Source organism: Oreochromis niloticus, linkage group LG16 (assembly GCF_001858045.2).
Source record: "Oreochromis niloticus isolate F11D_XX linkage group LG16, O_niloticus_UMD_NMBU, whole genome shotgun sequence".
Classification (NCBI taxonomy): domain Eukaryota; kingdom Metazoa; phylum Chordata; class Actinopteri; order Cichliformes; family Cichlidae; genus Oreochromis; species Oreochromis niloticus.
This window is the reverse complement of record NC_031987.2, coordinates 304,162-330,286: the sequence shown is the minus strand read 5'-3', so window position 1 is coordinate 330,286 and position 26,125 is coordinate 304,162. Positions and strand designations below refer to the sequence as shown.

The window sequence follows — 26,125 nt, the reverse complement described above, 5'->3', positions numbered from 1 at the left end:
CTGTTGTGATGAATAAGTACGAGTCGGGTGGGCTCAATGTCTTAGACTTTTCTACTTTAAATAACACTTTCAAAATTAATTGGGCTAAACATTTTCTTAAAAACCCTACCTCTATCTGGAACTTTATACCATATCATATTTTCTCTCGTTTTGGTGGCTTCAATTTTATTTTAAATTGTAATTACAATGTTGAGAAACTCCCTGTAAAACTTTCATCCTTCCATAAGCAAGTCCTCTTAGCGTGGACCCTCATTTATAAACACAACTTCTCACCTCACAAATACCTTATCTGGAACAACAGAGACATTTTATTTAAAAATAAATCACTTTTCCTGGAAACTTGGGTCCAAAATGGGATCCTATTGGTGGCTCAGCTGGTTAATAAAGAGGGACAACTACTTACTTACAACGACTTCATCGCACTATATAATTTTCCAATCAGTGTTCAGGAATTCTCAATGGTGCTTGGTGCCATACCCTCAGGGACTCTAATGTTATATAAAAACACTGACAGCTCAATATCTACCTCAGTCACTCTCCCTGATCCAGCTGAGTCACCAATAGGAAAAATCTGCTTTTCACAGGAACTTGGTAACAGCAATAAGAGAATACGTAGTTTATTCCAAGAAGATGTCGTCTCTCTCCCATATGTAATATCTTACTGGAACCGATATGTTCCAGATATCAAGTGGAAGACAGTCTGGATGATCCCCCACAAATATTTGATTGTAAATAAGGTGAAGGAAGTCTCATTTAAAATTCTACATAAATGTTATCCAGCCAGTCACTACATTGTAAATTTTAAAAGAGACATAAATACTAACTGTACTTTCTGTGGGGATCATCCAGAAACTGTGACACATCTTTTTTGGTACTGTTCTTTTACACAGAGATTCTGGAAGGAATTTAGCAGTTTTGTTATTGTCCATATTTTAAGGGAATTTTCTTTACGATGGGAAAATGTTTTATTCTGTTTAAGTTCCCCAAGAGGAATGATAAATGTTTTTTTATGATAAATTTGTTAATACTTTTAGCTAAATTTTTTATCCATAAATGTAAGTTTACTAACAAAACACCATATTTCTGTCATTTTTTTAAGGATGTGGAAATGTATATACAATCAATATCAGACTCTACCAACAAAAAGGCTCTCAAAACAATATATATATGTGAATTTTTGCGTGTATTCTTGTAACTTTTTACCCCTGGCTTTGTGTGTTCATGTTCTGTTGTTTTGTATACTTCATCTGTTCGTATGTTGTATACTCATTGTTTGTTAAATAAAGTTTAACAAAAAAAAAAAAAAAAAAAAAAAAAAAAAGACATAGCACTCTGCCTGTTAGCATGCTAACACTAGCGTGCACCATCGCCCCCTCGGACGGCGCTCCTCTTCTTCTCTGCCGTAATCAGTGCAGGATTCATTAGCAGAGGAACTGACTGCCTTGATGTGACTCACTGATCAATAACCTGATCATTAACAATCAGTGCAGAGGCGAGCTGCTGCCTGAGAGTTCAGCTGCTCTGAAGTAATTGATCAATAATGTGATCACCAATGACCCGATCATTACTGCTGTAAACAATATGAACATTAGCTGGATTCCTCGGTGCTGCAGAGTCCTTGTGTGTGCTCGTTTCTCTCATCTGGGATCAATAAAGCTGACATGAATCAGGTGAACATCACACGGATGCTCCGAACTGTCTGATTGGCTGATTCGGCCTGCCTGAAGTCACACCTGCAGGACTCTGCTGGACTCTGGACGCTTTCAAAGAGTCCTTGATGTGACACCTGAGTGAAGACTCTGAGGCCTGGGGTAGATGCAGAGACTCTCAGATCAGGACTGCACCGACCGCTGCGACGCCTGCAGGGGAATCAAACGCACCCCGAACAGCAGCAGCTCACGCTGAATTATTAAAGGACACAAACTCAGACATGACCACTAAATAACAGCAGCAGGACACGGCCCGCCAAAATAAAAGCTTGATCATGTAGACCATCAAAATAACAGAAGGACAAGACCCGTCAAAATAAAAGCTTCATCATAAAAGTGTCTGCAAATGTCAACCAAATAAAAGCCTCAGCTGTGGAAGAACAGAAATCTGTGGGGTCACATGAAATTTGTTTCTGTATTTTAAAACTAAGACCTTTACTTTGAAATTCTGCTATTCGGTCACACTCACATTATTAGTGTGAATGCTTGAAAAGCCTTCTGTTTCTTTATTATTATTATTTCGTATTCCGTATGTTTTTTGGACTCTATCTCCTTCAAAACCGTTCAACTTAGAAAAACCATTCAAACATCATTAGATTCCTCTTCTTTTGGACGTGTGCTTGTATTTTTCTCATTTTTAACATTTATATTTTTTAAATTATTCAACTTTATTCAACAAAAATTTCCCATGTATTTCAATGGGAGACTCTTCAAATTTTCATTAAACTTACTAATTTTTCAACTCTAACTACTTCCACATACATTGACATAGAGCCACCATTCAAACTTTAAAACGAAGACAAGACATTGAACTATTCAACTTCCATTTATCTTTTCAATATCCATTATACTTTTTCTTCAGTTCCAGTTTAAGTTTCATCCTTTTTTTCAGCCGTTTCAGAGTTTATAATGGGTGTGTGTGGGACGGAATGTTGGAGGTTAGAGTGAGACAGCTCAACTGCTTGAGTGAAAGGTAGGGATGGGTATTGATAAGATTTTCACGATTCCGATTCCATTTTCGATTCTGTTTAACGATTCGATTCTTTATCGATTCTCTTATCGATTCTTATTTTTAAAAAAGGAGAGCACTAAGGTCGATTAGCTTAGAACTTTGTTTTATATCTTCTCTTTGAACAAGATAGAAATTTAGGAGTAACATGGCCTTATAAACCCAACAGTGAGATCTTAAGAGATCCAGCCTATGGCTCTTCAATGGGGTGTCACAGGGTCCCCGGGGAAAATTGTAAATGTAAAATAATAAAATAAATATTCTTCTGTAGCAATAACAAAGTATAACATAAATTATTCTGTAGCAATTACACAAGAATATTCAGTAATGTCCCTGCCTACAATTAAACACATTCACTTACCATCTGCTGTGGCAAATGGCTGCAAGGTTTTTACCACAAACTTAATCACTGCTCGGTGACATTCGGGCCTGAAAAGAGACGCTACCGGTGGACTGCAGCGACAACTGCCACCGAGCGCCAGCCAGACTCTGTCTGTCTCTCTCATCACGGTCACCTAAATGCACAGTAATGGCAGGTTTTGTAATAAAGCAGATCGCGCTAACATAATATGCACTGTTAGCTGATTATTTACCTGCCGCATTAACGGGAGAGGACGTGCAAACGTTACCGCTGCTGCTGGGTTGAGATTCACGACTCCGGAGCGGAATTAAAAACACGACATTCATTTAAGTTCATCGCGTGTTTTGTGAGCAAATGCTTTTGCATATTCGTAGTGTTTCCTCCCTTAACCTCCTAGGACCTGCCGTCCACATATGTGGACATCACATTTTGGGTTATTTAGACCAAAATACTTAATTTTGCTCTACATGGGCCTGATATCCACTTACGAGGACATTATACTGCTACTGTTCTATCAAATTTTTAAATGAATATCCTCATTTGTGGCTCTTATTTTTCTTAAAAACAAAAATAAGGTAAAAAAAAATCTGGAAATTCTTTGTTTTTACATTCATTGGGCCCCAATATGCCCAAATATCAAAGAGAAATTAAAAATGCATGTCGTGGAAGAGTTCGGGTCTTAGGAGGTTAAATGAAATATCTACTTTGCAAGTATTGCAAGTTGCCCTGTTGTCATCCATTCTGGTAAAGTATAACCAAACTTTTGAGCGTTTGAGCCGCTTAGGCGCCGTGTTTCCTGCCAGGTACGCTCCGACGCTCCGCAACGTGGTGACGTCATTCAGGGCGACTGGAATCGATAAGGGAATCGTTTGCAAAAATGGCAAACAATTCCAAGGAATTGAAACAGTGGGAACCGGTTCTCAACAAGAACCGGTTTTCGATACCCATCCCTAGTGAGAGGAGCGAAAAAATTAATCGTGAAATCTTTTTAAACTGCTGCTGTGTCCACAGTGTTTGCTCTACAGCCATCATTTTACCCTCAAAACGTCGCCATCATTCTTCTCTTTCCAACACCGTGTCTTTCAAAGCTCAGACATTTAAACTTTTTAAACTGTGTGGATCCAAGTGGAGGGATCACATTTTAGTCATTCAGTGATTCAAAGAATATGAACTTTTAATATTCATTCAGATGTTTTCTGACTCTAAATTTTCTTTTCTCATTACTTAGGTTTTTCTAATTTAAATTTAAACATTTTCAGCTATTTTCCAACTTCTTCTGTGTAAACGTCAGCTTTTAGCAGTTCAGCACTTTTGTTTTCAGCTGAAAATTTCTGTATTTTTCATTTCATTCAAAATTTTTAAAGTTAAATTCAGCAATTAATTCATTTCAGTGCATACATTCAGATTCAAGCATTCACACTGCAGTTTCTTCAGAAAATGCACTTTCTAGTTATTAAACTATGTTTTTATTCTGTCTGTATGAACTTCCTTCTGCAGGACACCAGAGAGTAAATCTGTATAATGGCACATGAGGTCAACCCTGACGCAGGTAAAACAGGTGACTCACATGGCGACACCAAAGAACTCGTGGCTGGCAGTGGAGACAACAACATCAGCCTCACACAGAACCCTCAGGTAGTCCTCCTTAGAGGGGAGGAAACCCCAGTTCAAGATGTGGGAGTCCAGGAGGAGTCTGGAGGAGGAGAAGATCTCTGCAGTAGGAGCAGAGGAAGGAGGAGAAGGTTATAAACAAAATGAAATAACCTGCAGATGTTGTGTGTGTGTGTGTGTCACAATCAATACTGTGACCCTTTTAACCAATCGGAGTCGATTAGAGTCGTCCTAATGGGATTAAATTCAGTGCTCATGAAGCTGATTTAAAGGCTGCTCTAAAACTTTAATATCACACACACAATCACATCATCAGCTGATGATACGATCAGTTAGAAACACAGGGGCAGCAGTGACCTTTGACCCTTAGAAGACGGTTCAACTGCCGCCTGAGAACCAGTGAGAGGAGGAGCTGCTGGACTCCTTGAGCCTGGTTCTGCTGGAGGTTAAAAGAGTTTTTTCTTTCCACGTGTGTGTGTGTGTGTGTTTGTGTGTGGGTGTGCGTGTATTTGTGTGTGTACCGGGGACGTCGGTGAAGGTCTCTCCGAGCACAGACAGGTGGAAGTCGAGTCCTCGCTCCTTCAGTCTGAGCAGAGTGCTGAAGAACAGCTCAGGGTTTTTATCATGCTCCCTGCACACACACACACATATATATAATACATGTATGTGAAGTCTGAAGGTGGTCAGGTGGCTGTGATGTCACAGGGTCAGCAGTGCTCGGGACAAGCCAACCGAAGAACACGCCCAGCTGCTGTTTGCTTCCTGTTTCCTGCATGGAGCTGACTTCCTGTGTGGCATCAGGTGTTGGTGGTCGTCTCCACCTGATCCTCTGCCTACACAGTGAAGGTCAAACAGCAGCCGCAGCGGCAACGATGATTTCCTCAGATGACGAGCAAGCAGATTATTCCTTCTAGAGCTGGGCGATATAAGATTTTTTCATATCACGATATGTTTTTTTCATTTCAGGCGATAACGATATATATCACGATATAAGCCAAATAACTATATTTGTAAGATTTAAATGTGCCGTTGCTCACAAGTAAAATGTGAAATAATCAGCAGCTTGTTTTGATTTAAATATTTATTTCCCATAATAAGTTCAACAGGGTAGATGTACTTAAGGAACATGAGACTTCAGTTTCAGATAAATAAAGGCAAATATTGCAAACTACACAAAAGGCAGCCGCTAAAGCGTTTAAGTTTCAAAATAGAACAAACAAAACAGACTAAATTGTCAATTCCACTTAGAAACAAAATATTAATTCTAAAAATAAATCTTAGGTCGTTTTACAGAAGAACAGACAAAATTGACTAACTTTTGTCAATATCAAATAAACTGAGAACTAAAAGGAAATTCTCAATCTCTCCTTGTTGTATAGCTTAGCTTTTCAAACAGTTTTAACAGTTACTTTAGTCTGACAAAAGCCGAATGACGAATCAGCGCTTTCAGTCAGAGATTGAGCATGCACCGCTTTATTGTATTTCCAGACTTGCTTTCGGCACAATTTACAGTGCGCGCTACTCTGTTTTTTGTCAGACTTGAAATAGCCGAAATAACTTCACACTACGGAACTTCTGTGGCCCTTCCGTTCGACAAGCTCTCCGGCATTGGAACCATCATCGGTTTTTTCTTCGGTAACCTTCGCTCAGGCTCTCGGTTGATTTTTCTGTAGTCGGCAAACTCATTTCCTTCATTACCCGGGCGGCACGGCTGCAAAATGTGCGCCTTGGCGCTTGTGCTGTACGTAACAAGTCACGTGACGTGACGCTGCGACTGTGATTGGTTCGGCTCTGCGCTTCTTAATTTGGATTGGCTGTTCTTTTTTCTTTTCTTTTTTTTTCTTTTCTTTTTTTTTTTTTTAAGAGGACAAGAGAGATGAGGCCTATCGCAATAGTTTAATTTTTCTATCGAGAAAAAGTTATTTCGCAATACATATCGTTATCGTTTTATCGCCCAGCTCTAATTCCTTCCATTCGCAGCTCGTTCCCGCTGGCTGCAGATAATTCCCTCATTTCCCGCAAACCTTTCACTCCTTCAGCGAACCTCCAATCTTCCTACCAGAGCACCGCCGCGGCGGGGAGGACTGAGAGTTACCAGGATCAACCTCTCAGTCACAACCGCCAGAACCCTCAAATTCATGCACACAGGAAGCCGCAGCCCAATCATCCTGATTGCCTATCATTAATGCTCAAGTCACCAATCAGCTCTCACACTGATGATGTCATACATCTATAAACTACCAGAAACATGCCACCTGTCACATCAAACTGATCCATCAATCACAGCAATCTTCAAATTTCACAATAAAATCTATTCAGACTCAATACTGCTGACAGATTTACAAAATAAAAGCTCAGTTAGATAGTACATACTGTCAGACTTTCACAGTAAGAGTCAGTTATAGAAAGTAGGGTGATTTGTTTTTCAAAATAAAAGACCTTAGAGAATGTCACAATAGTGAAAAGTCAATAATTTTATCAGATAATAAAATAATAAAATATAAATAAAATAAAAGTGACCATTTAGTTATGGGAATTTAGCAGGCTGCTTTAAAGCTCAGTGCCGCCGCCCCCCCCAAAGCACCGTGTTCACCTGGAAGCCCCCCCCTCAGTAGTAAGAGGCTGTAATCTGAGGATCGGGGCCAGGCTCAGATTAAAGCCTGATGAGCTGCAGCTTCAATCACAGATTAACAGGAAATCCTCGTTGCCGGAGCCATAATCCATCTGTGTTTGTGCTGCCACAGCAGCTTACAGCACGCCGCTTTGTCACCGATACAAGGCAAGGTGAGGTGCACACGCCCACGCTCACCATCAGCCTCACACTGCAACACGTCATGTTTAGAAGCCTCCACCTGCTGTAACTGTAGTCTGATTACTTCATTATGATGAGCATTTGTGTTTTAATCAAAGTGAACTCGCAGCCTCAGGCTGTGAAACTGAGTTTTTATACGTCTTCATTAACATTTCACTCACTCAACCTGACAAACAGCAGGCTGAGTGAGTTTTTATTTTGGAGCTTTGAGCCAGTCTCAAAGCTTCAAAATAAAAGATGCACAGTCTGTGAAATTAACTGTTTTTTTACTTTCAAAATAAGAGCTTTCCTTTCAATGTAACAGAACTTTTCATAATAAAATAAAATAAATGACAGGGACTAGAAAGAGAGAGGATATTTCTCCTGTTTTGGCTTCCCTTCATTGGCTTCCTGTTAAATCCAGAATTCAAAATCCTGCTCCTCACATACAAGGTCTTAAATAATCAGGCCCCATCTTATCTTAATGACCTTGTAGTACCATATCACCCTATTAGAGCACTTCGCTCTCGCTCTGCAGGCCTACTTGTTGTTCCTAGAGTATTTAAAAGTAGAATGGGAGGCAGAGCCTTCAGTTTTCAGGCCCCTCTTCTGTGGAACCAGCTTCCAGTTTGGATTCAGGAGACAGACACTATCTCTACTTTCAAGATTAGGCTTCAAACTTTCCTTTTTGCTAAAGCATACAGTTAGGGCTGGACCAGGTGACCCTGAATCTTCCCTTAGTTATGCTGCAATAGGTGTAGGCTGCTGATTCCCATGATGCACTGGGTGTTTCTTCTTCACTCACTATGTGTTAATAGACCTCTCTGCATTGAATCATACCTGTTATTAATCTCTGTCTCTCTTCCACAGCATGTCTTTATCCTGTTTTCCTTCTCTCACCCCAACCGGTCACAGCAGATGGCCCCGCCCCTCCCTGAGCCTGGTTCTGCCAGATAATAACAATAATAATAATAATAATAATAATAATGATAATGTGTATGTGTTAGTCCCCGTAGGGAAATTACTCCTCTGCATTTAAAGTTTAATTAAATGAATTATTTAACTCATTCACCCAGTGAAGCAGTGGGCAGCCACCAATGCAGCGCCCGGGGAGCAGTGTGTAGGGACGGTACCTTGCTCAGGGGTACCTCAGGGTAGCCGTTCAGTGGATTCGAAACCCCCGACCTTCCGATCATGGGGCAACCACTTTACCTACTGAGCTATCCCTGCCATTGCCGGAGGTTTCTTCCTGTTAAAAGGGAGTTTTTCCTTCCTACTGTCTCCAAAGTGCTTGCTCATAGGGGGTCATATGATTACAATGACCTTACAATATAAAGCACCTTGAGGCGACTGTTGTTGTGATTTGGAGCTGCAGAAATAAAAGTGCATTGAATTAAAATTACAGCTTTATTTGAGGGGGTTTTTTTTCGTAGGTTTATTGTGGCAGCTTAGCTCAGGTCTGATGTTCCATGAGTTTATTTTACAGCTGTAAAAAGTACAAACAGTAAAATCTTTTCTTCTGAAATGTGGTTTTTTTTTCGTTTTGCTGCCTTGATTTAAAAGAAAAAATGTTTAAAACAGTTTGTAAAGTAAAGGCTTCAGACTGAACTCACCACCTGTGAGGCCACACGATGTGCAAAGGCTTCACCTGGTTGGCCACGCCCCCCTCTGCAGGCTGCTCACACCTGTTGGGTCACAAACCGACATGAGACAAAACTCTTTGAGTCTTTGAGTTTTAGCAGAGATGGATTTTTACCGCGGCGTATCTTCATCGTGAGCTCTGCTCTGCTGCTGCTTGGCCTGCAACGTGATGATGTCATCAACATGAGACTGCTCAGTAGGCCGCCGCACGAGTTTGTGTTTTGGCAAGAACCTGAAAAAGAAAAAAAAACAACAAAAAAAAAAAACAGGAAATAAGTGGAGACCGCAGCGCTCTCAGAGCAGGTACATGTCCACCACAAAGACAGAAACTTCAGACCCGCTAGCTTCAGGAGCTAACGGGTCATGCTGTCAAATCAACAACGGTCTTCTCCTCTGATGAGCCACAGCCGCTGGGAGTCATCAACCAATCAGACACATTTAGAGCTGGAAGCCCCTCCCCCAAGGTTTAGAAAACAGTGACCCATAGTGGGGACTGTCAAAGGTGACATCACTTCCTCTGAGCACGCTGCTCTGAGATCCTGCAGAGGCTCCTGGAAAGTTTACATGGGAACAAAGGGGGGAGGGGCAGGAGGGAGAGGGGGAGGGGGGTGTCTGGAGGTCGTTTCCTCCTCCCCACAGAGCTGGACGGCCTCTCAGTGGAGTTTCTGCCTCTAAGGCTTCTGGGAAAACTTGATTCAATAATCCATTTTATAAATTAGATGTTTGACTGGAGACAATAAAAACATGAGCGTGTCCACGCCGGGGGGGTGGGGGTGTAATTATGTTATTGATAAATGTGCAGTGATCAGGACGATGACCTCACCTCTGAGTCTGATTAAACACGAAGGAATGAAGGTCAAAAATCACTGCGGCGCATTTACTTTATTACCAATAATCACAGTGCCAAACACACACCGACTTCATCCCAGTCCGCAGACCCAATCACACACACACTTCAGCAGTCTGACACTTCCTGTCTGACTCTGCAGTAACACTGACAGCTGATCCTCAGACTCTGTGAGCTCTATGGAGCGCCCTGCTCTGTCACAGTGCATGGCTGCGTGCAGGTTTTCTACACCTGAGCTCAAAGACTCAAACAAAACAGCTGCTGTCAGTGATCCCCGATGTAATAGGGGGCGGGTTTAAAAAAAAAATAGATTTTCCAATTAAAATCAATTTTAGGTTGGAAAAAAGAGTTATTGATTCATTAAATCCTCAATTAATTTTTAAATATAAATGTATTTTATCAGAAAGTCCAGAATTTCAGGTTAAAGCTCACAAAACTATTTCAACAACCACCAAACAGCTAAAACGGTAAATGAGAGCAGGTAAACGTATTCTGCACAAAGACGTAAACACAGAGCACGGAGCTGACACATCAAAATCTATGAGATGTCGGCTTTCTCACCTGACGGCACGTGCACGGACACCTCGTCGGGGCTGAAAGACGACAGCTCACTGACTCTGATGCTGCAGGCGTCACGACTCTCCAAACAAAATCCACTGAACCAGCAGCAAAAGAAGATCCAAACTATTCTTCACATTTGATAAACATCATCATGGATTCCCTCTGACATTTGTGTTTTTGCTTCCACCACAATAAATCACACTTCCTGCACAGCTCCCTCTCTCTCTCTCTCTCTCTCAGTGCACTCAGAGACCAGTTTCCCATCACAAATCTGTTTTCTGCTCATTACGCACCAGTCTGCCGTTGTGTTCACTGCTGTCAGCCTCCAACAATAAAGCCTCATTTCTGCTGTTCAAACTGAAGAAACTTTTTAAAATTATGCCAGATTACAAACTCTCAGCTGTGTCTGTAATCAAACCTCTGTGACTTTGCTCTGCTTCACTTCAGCAGCATCAGGTCATGTTCACATGTCGACTCATGGTTTTATTTTACGGTTATCTGCTATAAAAGGTCAGACCAGGAACATCTCCTCCATGTTTTTCTGTTTTATCCTCAGTTACTTTGACACAAAGGCCTCTGCTGTGATGCTCACACCTCTGACGAAGTCTCACAGTGTCAGCTATGGTTTATACATAGATATAAAATATGTATATTTGCTGACAAATGATGAGAATCATAATATTTCTGACTGCGTCCAAACTGAAATCAGTGACAATACACCAACACAGATTATCTGTGTCCCTTCACCGACCTGAGAATGAAACCATCACATCATCAATGTACAGTGACTGTGAGTGATTAAAGGTGACCTGCTCCACTGAAGTGTGTGTGTGTGTGTGTGTGTGTGTGTCTGTGTGTGTGTGTGTGAGTAAGAGAGAGAGAGAGAAAGAGAGATGGAGGAGGCACAGACGACACTGTTGTTATTGATATTGTGATGTCTTAATTCTATATGAATTTAGTATTGATTAATATCAGAGTATTGACTTTTTGGACAACTTCAGTGGGTGCAGGCAGAGGCCGAGGCTGCAGGAGGAAGAGGAGGACGCGTCAGAGACCTTCGTTGGTCTGTTGTCGTTCTTCACTCACTGAGTTTGACCTGCAGGAAGTGACAGCCACTCTGAAAGCAGACAAAGCAGAGAAGAAGAAACACTGTGGGCAGGAGGACACCTGCTGCTCACGTGACGCGCTCATTGATCCTCCTCGCCGTGATGGATACTCCGTCTGTGCACCACCGCAGGTCAATCACTATCCAATTACACGAGTCCACCTGTCAGAGCCGCCTGATGGATGGAGACCACAATCACCACACTGCACATGCTCCAACAAGCAGCGCCGTCCTTCTTCTGCCACAGAAAAGAACGAGGAACACTTGCCAGCTAACAAGCTAAATCAGAGCTGTGATTGGTCTCAGAGGGGAGCTGTCCTCAGGTGTTACAGGTGTGTGCAGGTGTGTTCAGAGGCAGCTGTACTGTGTTTCTCCGCTCTCACACATTCTCGGAGCGAGTCGACCAAAAACATGACGATTGTCAACTGTTTATTTTATGAAACCACCTGGGAAAAGTTAAGGTCAAAGGTCACTAAGATGCAGTTGTCTTGGTTTCAGTAACTTTAAGAAGTCATGAACACACCTTTAGGATCAATACTACAGCTGATTGGTAAGTTTAACCAACTCAAGCTAAAGGTGAGTGGGTGGAGCTTCATCCAGGTGCTCCTGTGATGGAGGTACAGAGCGTGTAAGCCAGGGGTGTCCAAACTCCGGCCCGCGGGCCATTTTTAATTGGCCCGCAAGTAATTTTATAAATAGAATAGAGTATGGCCCGCACTTCAATTTTTGCTTGAGTGTATTGCACTTCTTGGTTTTAACACCAGGGGGAGCTACTGTTGATCAAGGCAATTGCTCCACCAAAAAAGGACAATCACAGAAGAAATTTACCCCCAAGTTACCAACATGGCAGAACCGAAGAAGCAAAAGGTAGAAAGTGAGTGCAGAAAACTTCAGACACGGTGGGAGAGTGAATATTTCTTCAAAGAATTCAAGGGGACGTGTGTCTGTTTGATCTGCACTGAAACTGTGGCAGTTATGAAAGAGTATAATGTACGACGTCATTATGAAACCAAACATCAGGCCTATGCATCCTGATGCTGAGCGAGAGCAGAAAGTAAAGCAAAGGGTAGCTCTCCTGCAGGGTCAGAAACAGTGTTTTTTTTCGTGCTCAAATTGTCCAGGAAAGGCTCCAATAGCAGCTATGAGGTCGCCCAACTCATCGCAAGACATGGCAAGCCTTTTTCAGATGGAGACCTCATAAAACACGGCCTTGTTAAAGTCACCGAAATAATGTGCGCGGAAAAAGTGCAGGACTTCAACAACGTCAGCATGTCCAGAAATCCAGTTGTGCGATGCATTGAAGACTGTCAGCCAACATTAAACTGCAACTGTCTGATAAAGCTGTGCTTTTGATTTTTACTCCATCACATGCGATGAGAGCACCGATGCCACAGACACCGCACAGCTGCTAATTGTTTTGCGGGGAGTGGACGAGAGCACGAGCGCTTTAGGTGAGTAAAAATATATTCCACAGTACCCGTGTGTTAATAAGCATGCATGTGCAGGTACACATGCTTCAAATATCAATAATGCGCATCAATTCTGTCACTACCCTGCTTTTGCGCACCATTTTCTTATATGCGTTTTTCTTGTTAACACACAGAGTACACACCGCTGTGCACAGCGCACGCACACGCAAAGTCAGCTGATCTCATCTGATGCAGATCTGCTCCTTGGTCAGGTGACATTTGTCCGGATTTTTGGCACGAGTGGCGTCGGACCAGCACCGCAGCTGGATGGCCCGATTTACATACCCAGTGCAGCTGATACTCACCAGAATAATTTACTAAAATTATATGAACTCCTGTTATTAAGTCCAGTTCAGTCTGTTAATGTTGATAACCGTTTCAAACGAACGTTAATAGGTGTGTTGCTAAGCCTAAGAACTTAAATAACAAACTTGAAATGTACCCGTCCCATTTTCCCCTTTATTGTTTTTTCTCTGTGCTGTAAATCTTCTGTCTAAGAAGAAATCTGCTGCTGTTCTGAGAATGAGCTACCAAAGATTTTTCTGAATAAATCAATAAAGATCCATTTATGGAAAGCTGTGATGAAGGCAGTTTTGTCTTTAATTATATTCAACAATATAACACATTTGACCACTTTTAAGTGATTTCTCTAACTTTAATACACTACAGTTAAGGTTATATACCCAATTTCTAGTAAGTGGCCCAGCCCCTCCTATATTTTTATGTATGTGGCCCTCCGTGAAAAAAGTTTGGACACCCCTGGTGTAAGCAGACAGTTTAAAGGTTAAAGGGCATTACAGTGAAATGAAGATTTCATGGAGCTCTCTGCTTCCTCCTCAGTCTGAGCGTTAACCCTCCTGTTTCCTGCGTGGAGCATGGCGTTCGCTGTTCTGCAGGAGGATGTGGAGGATGGCGGCCATGTCATCAGGGCAGAGCCTCAGACACATGAGACACTGCAGAGCAGACGTCCTCATCACGACAGGGGGATTGGTGACAGTGTTTCAGGTCATGGAAGTATATATCAAACATCTGTATCCTGGAGTAACTAAGTAATGTACTGCATTACTTTAACTCTCTGTTTCTGACCTCTACATTTCACCTTTAAAAACGGTTTAACTCGCCTCATTTGGTGTCAGTCTTTTCAGCACAACCTCACAGGTCTGAATTTACTGTTAGTTTTTCATTCTGACTGTATCAACACAGCTGATCTAAAATCAGGCAAAAACATAAAATCTGAGTAGAAAAAGGATACTGTAACAACCACAAACATGTTTAACGAATCATTTGCATAACTTGAAATGCAAATATAAATTGTACATTTTAATAACCTATGCACACGATTTGTAAACAGCAAAGTTATTCAAACTATTTACAGAACAATCAGTTGTTCTGCATCAAATAAGATGCCACACAAATTATTTGTGCCACTCCAAAAAATAGTTTCTGTCCACTATAAGACAGAGGAGCACGTCACAGCCTGATACCTGCAGGCTGGCAGCAGCAGCAGCGTCACTGCTGCCGTTTCACACCTGAGTTTACGCTGCAGTCTGCAGACATCCAGCAGTTGCCTCATTGTTCTAACACACGCCAAAACTACTGACTACACCACACACACACACACACACACACACACACACACACACACACACACACACACAGTACACACTCAAACATCACAAATCTCTCACATCTCAAAACTCTCTCTGTCTCTCACTCCTAAACCTTCCCCCTCTTCCTAAACAACCAAATGTCACATGTTACCACATCATTTTTTGATTGGTGGACATGGTACACTTTAACACCAATGGGGTGTTTTTTCTTTCTTTTTCTGCTCAAAGCAAGAGAGCCCCATCCTTAGAAAACCCCGTTTTCACCATTTCTTCCTGCAGTAAACGTGACGACAGTACTCAGGAAAAACATTGCTTGTATTTTCTATCATAACTGTGGTTTTACGTGTTACGTATCAACACAATTTAAAAACGGGTATATAGTTTGAAGTCTGCACTTTCAACACAAGCTGAAACTGCATCAGGTTGCTTTTATTGGTCATGTGATTTGGACGCATCCGTCGACCCCAGAGGGTTCGAGCAAAGTGTTCAGTGTGATATGAGTAATAACGTTTTTAAATAATGACCCAACACTGATCACAACAAACAGGAAACACCTCCAACATCATAGACATGTGACCCACATCACGCATTTACATGAGTGGGATGTCTCTGATGTGCTGCTTAGACACTCTAAGTGGAGCCAATGAGAGTGAAACCTGAACAAGAATTACCGGGACCAGGACCAGAACCCGGGCCCTGTGGTGGGGACTGCAGGTTTGCCATGTACTGACCTGCTGACATCAGGAAACTGGAGCGGGAAGTTCAGGACCACACACTTGGGCCTGATGAGGCGGTCCAGGTCTTTGGGGCGATGGTCTGGGATCTTCTTCATGAAGGAGGGGATGGATGACAGGAAGGAGTCCATGTTGAAGCGGGAGTTGAAGACCACCACGTCTGCCACCAGGCTGAAGACGCACACGCACGCACACACACGCACACACACGCACACACACACACACACACACAGGTGTTCACAGGTGAGACAGAGGACATGAAGCTGCATCACTGAATGCTGCGCTCTGCAGTTTACCTGAGATTCAGGTCACCTGTCTGAAACAAGCTGCTGTAGCTTCTCCCACTTTAAGACAACTCAACTCCGATTGGCTACCCTCACATATAAATCATTTACTTATAGTGTGTAGCCGTGTCTGCACCTGGAGCTTCTGATCTATACACACCTGTGTAACGTGAACTTTGACCTGAGGTCAGAGCTTCGTCCTGGAACAGGTACATCTTGAAGTTCAGACTAACTCTGAGGAGAACCTGGGCAGGTGGAGCCTAAGGACCCGCTGTCTGCAGGTTTACAGAGGTCACATTTAAACTTCAGGTGAACATGAAGACATGCCTCCATGCAGATCAGATACATTAGTTTGGACTGAAGCTCTACGGGGAGGCGTGCGGACACCGCTGGGAGCGGGCCAATCATTCGTCTGCTAACGATCCCTGCTGTGTTATTTGATGGCGCTGTAACCACGTTAGAGGAGACGGAGCGGCTCGGCTTATTGACGAGCTGCCCGCAGATCAACAACAATCAGTTTTCTGCCGCTCGTTACTGTCCCACCGCTGATTAATGAAGACTACGGCCCCCGCAATTAACCAATCGCATCCCAGCAGCTCATTAACCAATCACACGCTGCCTTACCAAGGCAAACTAGAGCACAGCGCATCAATCAGCTAATAATCAATAATCAGTTTACAGGCTGGATGCTGGCAGCACGAACATCAGAGCAGCCATTACTCAGACAGCTGACAGGAAGCTGATCGGCAGCTTTCCGTGGAACGCCGCCAGCTCCAGACCAGCACAGACCCCGGACCAGCTGACTCGCTCCAATGACGGTAATAACAGTTACCGTAGTTACCGAAGCACATGGTTTCTGCTGCTGTCTGCGTGCATCACCCTCACAGCCTGATGATGTCACAGCCCACAACCCAGCAGTACTTTCTGGTTAGGCTCTACAAACGCAGCACGACATGGACTGCCCCCCCCCAGTACAAACACACTGACCATGAGAGCACCTGGTTGTAGCCGTACTGGAAGTCCCTGTCCTGGTGTCGGCGGACCGGATAAAGCAGCTGGTTCTCGTGGAAGTACAGCACCTTCTTGAGCTGGGCCAGGTCCGGTCTGAGAGCCGCCAGCTCACACAGGCTGAGGACAGAGCTGCTGAAGAGGAGCCTGCAGAGAGAGGAGACAATGAAGGAGGTGCAGACAGCTGAGCTGATCATCTCAGAACTCCTTCATTCCTCAGTGAACTGCAGAGCCGATGCCTGCTTCGAGCAAGTGATGGTGTTAAGGGCGGAGGAGGAGCACTTTCTCCTGGGCTGCACTGATGGAGAGGGCCAGTAAGCGTTCAGGGCTCACATGGATGCTTGAGTGACGGTTCTTGGCTTTGCTGAGTAATCTCAGAGTGGGTTTTCAAAATAAAAGTCCCTGCTTCTTTCATGTTCCGGGGGAGAACACGGACGTGTCCTCATACAGTTGGTGACGGCGTCTAACCCACACAGAGAGATCAGAGGCTGGTGGCTCGTCACAGCTCGGTGTTTTGGAGGAGTAGGAGGTCAAAGGTCAGCGTGGTGAGATGGTGAATCTTTGCTCCGAGAATGAGTCAGAGCGTCGTCCCTGTATGAACGCTGGTATTGATCTGCACTCTCTGATGTGATCAGATATGAATCAGCAGCTTGTCAGAGTGGCGGTTTCACGTCGCTGTGATCACTGCCTGGTTACGGTGAGTCGCTGTGGACACGTCAGACAGAGAGTTTGGGAAGTGATGGCATCTGTAGACACGTCTGTATGAAACACTGTGGAACAGTGCTTTATAAATAAAGTTGGATTGGAACTCGCAGCTCTGTTTGCTTCTGCAGTCACTGATGACATCACCTAAATGTTGAGCTGAGCGCCCGACCAGCCCGAGCTCCACAGGACGCTAAAGGTGTTAGAAAGAAACGCTCAAACTAGCCCATGTGAGACAGCAAAGCATGCTGGTTGGTTTGTTGGAGCAGCCTGCTGAGCGGATGTGTAGCTCTCTGCTACTAGCATGAGGACAAAGGTGCTGATGTTGGTCACATGGAAATCATCAGAACAGATCACATGACACTTAATCTGAGTATGCTCATTAAAGAGGTTCCACGAGGCGGCGTTCCTCAGGGCTCCGTCTGCGGTCCTCTGGTCTTTCTGACGCAGCTTAAATTTCCAGCCTTGGTGTAGTTTTACTTGTTTTTACCCTGCAGGGACCACAGCCGCTGATTAATTCCTCATCTGAGTCATCACATGTACTGATGGAGTTCCCCGAGCCTCCCTCCTCCACATCCACAGCTGATGCAGTGCAGCTTCTTCTCTGATCCTCAGGCTCATCCTCACGGCCGTTACCAGATAAGTCTTTGCTCAGGTAGCAGCAAGTCCTCTGAGACCTCCCCTTAAATGTCTGTATTGTGAGACTCTCGTTTGGTGATGTCAGTGGTTAATGGACAGGTGCGCTCAGAGTTAACGAGGCGAGGAGTTCAGGTGGGGTCAGTTTATTAGTTACATGCAGGTTTAAACCACAGCCACCCCACAGTGAAGGTTAAAGTGTGGATTGTGTTACCTGTCTGGGTCTCACCTGTATGACGGGCAGGCAGGGATGGTCTGGCTGAAGTAGAGCGCCGCTGTTCTTGCCCTCCAGTGCCATTTTTTAGCGGGCAGCGTGAAGACGGAGCAGCCCGCGATGTTTTCCTTCAACAGGTCGATAAGCTGTTTGTGCGAGCCGCCGTAAAACGCCTCCACCAGCAGGACGCGGGGAGGCGGGGTCTCCTGTGAGGGTGAGGATGAGAGCTGTTACTCACAGATGGACTGAGTCATATATGAGGAGACAGCCTGTGACTCTGAACACTCTTCAGAGTCATGAAACACCTGAGCGTCAGAGAATCAGGTTCGGTTTAAAGCGACAGGTGCACGCTCAGCCGCACGCCCACACACTCCATATAAGGACACAGGCGCACCGGGCTGTCACAGCAGGAAATCAGGAGGGTCTGAACTGTCAGAGGGGAAAGTGGAAAAGCTTAAACAGTGGAGCTGGAATAGGCTCTGCCCCCATCACCCTGATTACCTGTTGGACTTTGCTCAGGTATATTAAAGCAGCTGGACAGATGTTAGAGATTATTTCTGTTTTGACTGAAAGCTGCTCGTCAGACACACACGGACCGTAACACACGCGCACACACACACACACACACACACACACACACAGTGTGTATCAAATTCACTGTTTACAAACCATGAATGACTCATACCAAAATCATCAATATGATCAATAACACTGATGATTATTATCACTGTGATCATTACTGCTACGCGTGTTGTGACGCAGCACTGCAGTACTTCCTGTCAGACAGGAAGTACTGGTGAGTGTGGGGTCGGTGCGTGAGGCCCATTGATGGTCCATCGATCGTATTGATCACAGCGATACAGGACAGCGATGGCTTTGTGAGCGCGCGTGCAGGCTGATGGAGCTGATGGAGTTTTCCTGCTCATCACTTGGACGGAGCAGAAGTTTTGCACCAATCTGCTGACACACGAGCTGAACCAATCACACGGGCTGCTGCGCCGGAGCAGATATGAAGGAGATGGCGGGGCGGTGCAGGGCAATTAGCTTGGAGTAATCGTGCTGCTGCTGCATTGTTGTTGCTGTCGTTGTGTTGTGTGCGCTTGCGGCTCATCCCTCAGCACAATGCGTGCTGATGGATCCATTATGGAGTTTACGCAGCAGCGGCTTCCTCTGAATCCCCTGCCCGTGATTTCCAGTCCGCCTCCATTTAATTGCCCACAAAGCACTCTGCGCCCGCACAAGCTCAATCAGTCCATATCGCCGGGCACGCCGCGGCAATCAGCGCTGCCAATGAGCCGATTTCATGCAGACAAATCTGAGCACAATGTCGGCCGTTATTCTGAAAGCGACTCCCTGTCTATTAGTCGGAGGACGCCGCGACCTTCAGAGCAGCCGGGCCCACACACACAGCAGGAACCCAGAAACCGAGAGCGTTCCACCCGAAACGCCGCTTCCTGTCAAACATCTGTTCATTCAGAAATCAGACAACAATCAGCCTGATGTCATCAGTGTTTCCATGTTTACATCACACAAGCTTGAAACTCTTCTCTGAACTTTCAACATCTTCCTATCATCGCCTCCGAGCTGCTGATCAGGAGCACAGACCTCTGTGGGCCCTGGGACCACACGTTTGACCACCCCCTCCTCACAAACCTTCAGATTTCTGATCATCATTAATAACAATGTTATTTACAAAAAAAACCAAAGAAGTTGCTTTTGTCTCGCTGTGCTGACCCCTCAAACTGAGCTCTGGGCCCTCATCAGGCCCTGAGCCAGAGGTTGGAAACACCATATTATTTAACAGTTAGTTTTTGATCAAATGAATCTGCACAAATAGACAATAATAAATGACTGAATCATGAATGAAGGGATGGCGTCGTTTCATTTGTTTTAAATAAAGTCTATTTCTACTTTTCAGTTATGTGTCCACGAACCTTGAAACTGTCAGTGACCCTCGTTTACTTTACTCGACCTCTCGTCACCTTTCACAGTAAAAGCAGGTTCAAAGAAATCGGATTGTAAAGATTTTCAATCAGTAAATAAATGATTCCATCAGTGACATGAAAATAAATAAATGTTCTTGGAGACATTTAAACCCCAAGGCTGACACACACACACACACACACACACACACACAGGCTGCTGTTAATGAAAACAGGAAGTAGAATCAGGTCTGTGGTGCAGAGGTGAGATTTAATAAAGATCACAGAGGAAATTCACATCCTCACACCAAGACCGATCGATCAGACTGATTATCGAGCGCCGATCAGTGCTCGATGAAGCCGGGCTCGCGGGGCGCATAGAGGAGGCCAGAGTGCTGGACGGCGAGGCAGGAAGCGTGTCAGTAGACGTGAGCTGGATGGTTCCACCGTGGAGCCGGCGGGGGATTCCAGCTCACACTCATCTCACCTAAACACCTTTCCTCCCACTGCGCCTGGAAGCTGCCGACTCACATGAAACAAAGGGTTAATGCGAGCGGCGTTCCCCATAGGGAATCCCCCCGCAGCCTGAGTCAGGTTGGAAACAGCACGCCGCAGAATCACGGTGTGGGCGGAGCCCCAACAGCCTCAGCATGCAGCAGCCGGACTGGTCAGGATCAGGCGGGCCAGCCTCCATCCCGCCGTGACGGACGGAGCTCCATCTACAACCACAGATGCCCATCGCCCAAAGCTTTCAGGAGCCCCGCTACGAGGTTTCAAGATGAGCATCGGCATCACAGCGAGGGGCATGTCTGACTGTGAAACCGCACACTCATTGGCTAACCTGTGGAGCTTCTTCTTCAGCAGCTCCCCGAGGAGCTGATGACCTCCACCACCGTGAACATGGAGGTGTTCACTTTTGCTCTAAACCTACCCCTCCCCCTCCACCCTCAGCCAGCAGTCCAAACCCACAGAGGTGACCTGTGCTGAGCTCAGACCTCACCACCTGCTGCACACCTGAGCGTGCTCCTCCTCAGCCCTGCAGAGTGACTCAGTTCGAGTCTGATAGCAAAGGTCACAACCCCTGGGTCATATCGGACTGAGACATGAACCAATCACATGTCGTTTTTTTTCTCCTCTCATTATTAAACACTCAGCATGGACAGTACTGTGCAAAATAAGGGTGGGTTTTTATAATCGATTTATCGATTAAAATCGATTCTGGCTTGGATAACGTAAAATCGATTCATTAAAATCCTGAATCGATTTTTTAATATAATTTTTTTTGCCCGAAATGCCAGAATCTCTGGTTAAATCTCACAAAATTTCAACAACCACCAAACAGCTAAGACAGTAAATGAGAGCAGGAACACGGATTCTGCACAAAGACGTAAACACACAGCGCCGATCAGAATCAGTGAGATGTCGCCTTTCTCACGGTCGGGCTGAAACCCCACAGCTCGCTGATTCTGATCTGTCGGCGGGTCCGCGCTTTGTGTTCACGTCCTTTTTGCGCTTATTCTAAAGCTGTTAGTTTTATCTCTCTCCAAACAATATTGACCGAACCAGCAGCAAAAGAAGACCCAAACTACGCTTCACATAAACATCGTCATGAATTCACTCTGACTTTTACTGTTTTGCTTCCACCACGATGCACAGCTCTCTCTCTCTCTCTCTCTGTACTTCAAGAACAGTTTCCCGTCTAAAAATCTGTTTTCTGCATTGTTCGCTTGCTTGTTACGCACAAGTCTACTGTTGTTTACAGCGCTGTCGCCGCTGTTTTTTTTCCGTTTTACATTCTTCCGAAAAGAAAACCTAATTTCTGCTGTTCAATACTGAACCAATTTAAACTTTTTAAAATTATGCAAAATGAAAAACACTCAGCTGTGTCTCTAATAAAACCGCTGTAACGTCAGAGGTAATGTTCATGTGTTGATTAATGGTTTTCTTTCGTTTTTGATGTACTGCAGAATATTTTTATAAAATCCAGGCCAGGAAAACCACCTTCATGTTTTTCTGTTTTATCTTCAGCTGCTTTGACACAAAGGCATCTGCTGTGACGCTCACACCTTTGATAAAGTCTTGCTGTGCCAGCTTCCTTTTTATTGATACAAAATATGTAAATGTACTGATCTGAATTATAATATTTCTGACTGTCAAAATTTCCCAGATTTAAATCGAATCGAATCGAATTAAATCGAATCGTGGATCGAATCGATTCGGGACCTTGTGAATCGGAATTGAATCGATTCTAGAAATCAGTGACGATACCCAGCCCTAGTGCAAAAGTCTTGAGCCACCCCTCGTGTCTTTATACTTTGCGTGTGCCGTGCTGAGGCCTGTTGGAGGATGACAGTCCCAGTAGCGCTGCACCCGCCCCCGTCTGCACTGTAAATGTCACTGTGGGGTTTTCCTGCTCAGCCCACAGTGACTCTGCACTAACTGATGTACAGAGGATCTCCACAGAGCCTGCCTCACTCTCACCAACACTAAACTAAAACTACAGACAGAGAGGTGATGGTCGCGTTTAGCGACACTGTGGGCGTCTCTAAGAGTCTTTTCATAAATCTGCCTCTGACACATGCCCTCCTTACAATAATCATTAAAAACACCAAAACCAGCAGTGAAACCAATAAAAACCAGAGTGAAACATCAAACCCACTGTGGAAATTTACCGAAACTAATGAATATGAGCGGAATGAATGTAACGGCTCACTCCAGTTCTCTGATCTGTCTCTGATCTGTCTCAGTGTTCCTGTTTAACGTTTGGATGTTTAGAATCAATAAATATTATTCTGTGTGGTTATTTTGCAGTATTGTGAAATTCATCCGTAAACCATTCCCAGTCTGTCATTGCTTGTTTTACAGTACAACGTTTTTTATTCAACTCTGTATTTATGTTGCACCAAATCCCAACATCAGTTGCCTCACAGTGCTTTCTACTATGAGGTACAGACCCCACAATAATGCAGTCAGGCCCCTGTGAGCAGGCACTTGACAACAGTGGGAAGTAAAAACTCGCTTTTGTCAGAAGTTTACTGTGGAGCTGGGAAGTAAAAACCCACTGTGATCTGAGATGGGATGACCTTAACGTGATGCTGGACACTGATGGGGCGGAAATAAAAACACCTGGACCTCACAGGTGGAGGAGCTGTACCTGAGTAACGCCAGCAGGTACATGTTTCTTCATGAAAATGGAAACACACCTGAGACACCCCAGAACCTTCACCTGTCACCAGTGCACCCATCAGCTGGTTCATCTACAGACTGGTTTCTCAGAGCAACCACCTGCACAGGTATCTATCACCTGTACCTCAGTGTGCGTCTGAGCGCAGGTACGGTGTTTGTTGGTGGTGAGTGCAATGACCCGAACACTCTCACACGCATTTAACACCGAGGCGGGGCTCTGTCTACGTCCTGGAGTAGCACTGTTTCTATGCTTCTCAGTCCTGCAACGTGTTCAGCTCCGTTAGCGCTGTTAGCATCGTTAGCTCTGAAAGCATATCATCAGGGCTCAGTTAGCTGATAACGGCTAACAGCTAGCCGCTATCAGCTAGCTCTTCTTCCCCGGTGCAAACTCCGCTCCTCCTCCCCGCTCCCCGCCACTGGCAGCCGGCAGGAGGACCGGAGCACCGGACGGTCTGCTTCCACCGAGAACCCTCACACGAACGGCCCGTTCACCGACAGCGGGACACTCACCTCTGACTGCATCTCCCGGATCACAGCAGAACACGCACGGTCTGACGTCATCACGTCGGTTTAGCCGAGCCGCTCTTCCCGCCTTTTCTTCTGCGTGGAAAAAATAGTTAAATGTAAATTTTTAAACTGCAGTTTAAAGAGTATTACACACTCAGAGACACCAGCCTGTGGTTTTAGTACGTAGTAAAGTATCAACAGTACTGCTACTGCAGTAATACTGCATTAGTATAGTTAGCAGCAGGCGGGGATTTACAGTAATTTAATACAAGTTTAATTATTATGTGAATATACCCGAGCCATCGGGGTAACTTTGTGCTGAACATTTGGGGGTCAAGATTTCTGTCTAAATAAATAAATAAATCTGGGTAAATTCCCAGATGATTAAACATGCAACTATTTTGCTGATAATACCTGAAATGAGTAAAGAAAATCAACAGCCTATTTATGCAAGATAATTCATAATTTTATTGGGGTGGTTAAATTGGTTGGGTCTGATTGGGGGGTCATAACCCCCCTAGCCCTCCTGGAAATGCCTGAGACTCACCTGAACACACACCAGGTGTTATCTTACCTGGACAACAGTTTTTGTTCACGCCCAAATTTTCACACAAGTTACAGAGGACTGTCACGCCTGTTGTCATGGGGACAGATGTGGCTAGATTTCTGAAAATCAGCAGCTTTAAGAAGTAGGCAGCAGATCACCTGGTTAACCTTTGACCCTGATGGTGTGGCTGAAAAATGGAACGATGACTCGTTTGACCTCTGTGAGTGTCACGCCTACATGTTTGCATACAGTTTCTTTCTCTGTTTTATAAAACGGTTAAACTGCAGTCACATGATGCTGCAGGTCCGTGGGTCACTTGATGTTCTCTGACCGTCTTCATCACACATCTGCGTGTCTCATCGTGAATAAACGTACTTCATGCTTCAGGAAAGGAAAACTTTGCACTGTGTTTACGCAGGTAAAACTCTGCAGCTTACACTCACCAGACACACCTGTTCTCACCTGCGTGAGTCACTCTGCTTCACTAACAGTCATTAACCAGTGATCAAAGGGCAATGACGGGTCAGCTCACTGCTGTCTGGCTGTTTTGTTAAATTGCATAAATCTTTATTAATAAACGCTGTGAGACAGGTGTGACGTTGGGCTGGTTTCAGGTGGTTTGAAGGCTTAGCTGTGCTCTGACGATTGGTTCAGAGCAGAGATCACCGCACCAACACTGATTTAAAACCACGTCAAAGTCAAACTGTATCGTCCGCGTGCCACGCTTACAGGACCCAGTCTGGACGTAACCCCGTCACACACCTGAAGCAGGAATAAAGTGAAAGCTGTGAAGCGCCGCGTGGACGTCCAGCATCATTCAGGTAAGAGGACTCATGACAGCATCCGTTGGCTCGCCCAGTGGAGGCGGAGGGGAGGATGGACGTGAGCCGCTCGGCAGGTGTGGATGAAGGTGTGAATCACGGCGCGGAGAGTGTGAACGATCACATGTTCAGTTACTGACGACATGTTTGTTTGTCAGGTGTGCAGAGACAGCACTCACACCACAACCTCGACTCCAAACAGGTCATAGTTTATTCAGAAAATCATTTATTAGAAACGAGCCTAAAATAAAAACCCCGAGTTCATTCTGAGCGGTTTAATCCGTGTCGGCTCTTCTCAGGCTGTGTGGGTCCTCGGTCTCAGATCAGCTCTTCTCTGCACTATGTGTGAACCACATCTGTTTACATCTGCAGATAAAAGCCATAACTCACAGAGGCTGTGAGCGCGTGTCCTGCTGATGTGGAGAAAACCGATGATTTCAGCCTGAACCAGACAGAGAAACGAGAGAGCTGCGCAGTCTTCCTCCACCACACGAATCATCTGGAAGTAAAATCTACAGTGTTTCTTTTCCTTTCTGGTCCATGCTGTCACAGGCTAAGCTCCCGGAACACGAGTTTGTCAGTTTAAATAAAGTTTATCTGTCAGTGCAGAGCTCATGTTCAGGAGGAAGGTCCAGCCTGAAGCCAGCGTGCTGCGAGGTGTGTGCGCTGCGGTCAGGTGTGTGTGTGTGTGTGTGTGTGTGTGTGTGTGTGTGTGTGTGTGAGAGAGAGAGAGAGAGAGAGAGAGAGAGGAGCGATGATGTGAGCGAGCAGCAATGTGACGGTAACACGAGGAAGCTAAAAACGGCGCTCGTCTTCATCGCTGAGGCGTTAATGAATCAGACCCCGGTGC

The 26,125-nt window shown here is 44.8% G+C and overlaps 1 protein-coding gene across 3 annotated transcripts in view; it reads right to left on the bottom strand.

The window, feature by feature from the left end:
* The window catches only part of gtdc1 (glycosyltransferase-like domain containing 1), a 31,357-nt gene extending 7,357 nt beyond the window's left edge, over positions 1-24,000 (bottom strand). Inside the window, exons 1-8 of one of the 3 annotated variants that reach the window (XM_005463374.1) lie at positions 23,911-24,000; positions 18,308-18,498; positions 16,720-16,887; positions 15,446-15,619; positions 9,238-9,354; positions 9,095-9,166; positions 5,212-5,321; positions 4,647-4,791 (exon numbers count right to left, since the gene is read on the bottom strand). In XM_005463374.1, the coding sequence (XP_005463431.1) occupies positions 4,647-4,791; positions 5,212-5,321; positions 9,095-9,166; positions 9,238-9,354; positions 15,446-15,619; positions 16,720-16,887; positions 18,308-18,498; positions 23,911-23,961 (1,028 nt within the window). In that variant the 5' untranslated portion in view covers positions 23,962-24,000. The remainder of the gene's footprint in view (positions 1-4,646; positions 4,792-5,211; positions 5,322-9,094; positions 9,167-9,237; positions 9,355-15,445; positions 15,620-16,719; positions 16,888-18,307; positions 18,499-23,910) is intronic. The other 2 variants (XM_013266239.1, XM_025904083.1) reach the window with 2 other exon arrangements.
* Between the last annotated feature and the right edge of the window lie 2,125 nt (positions 24,001-26,125).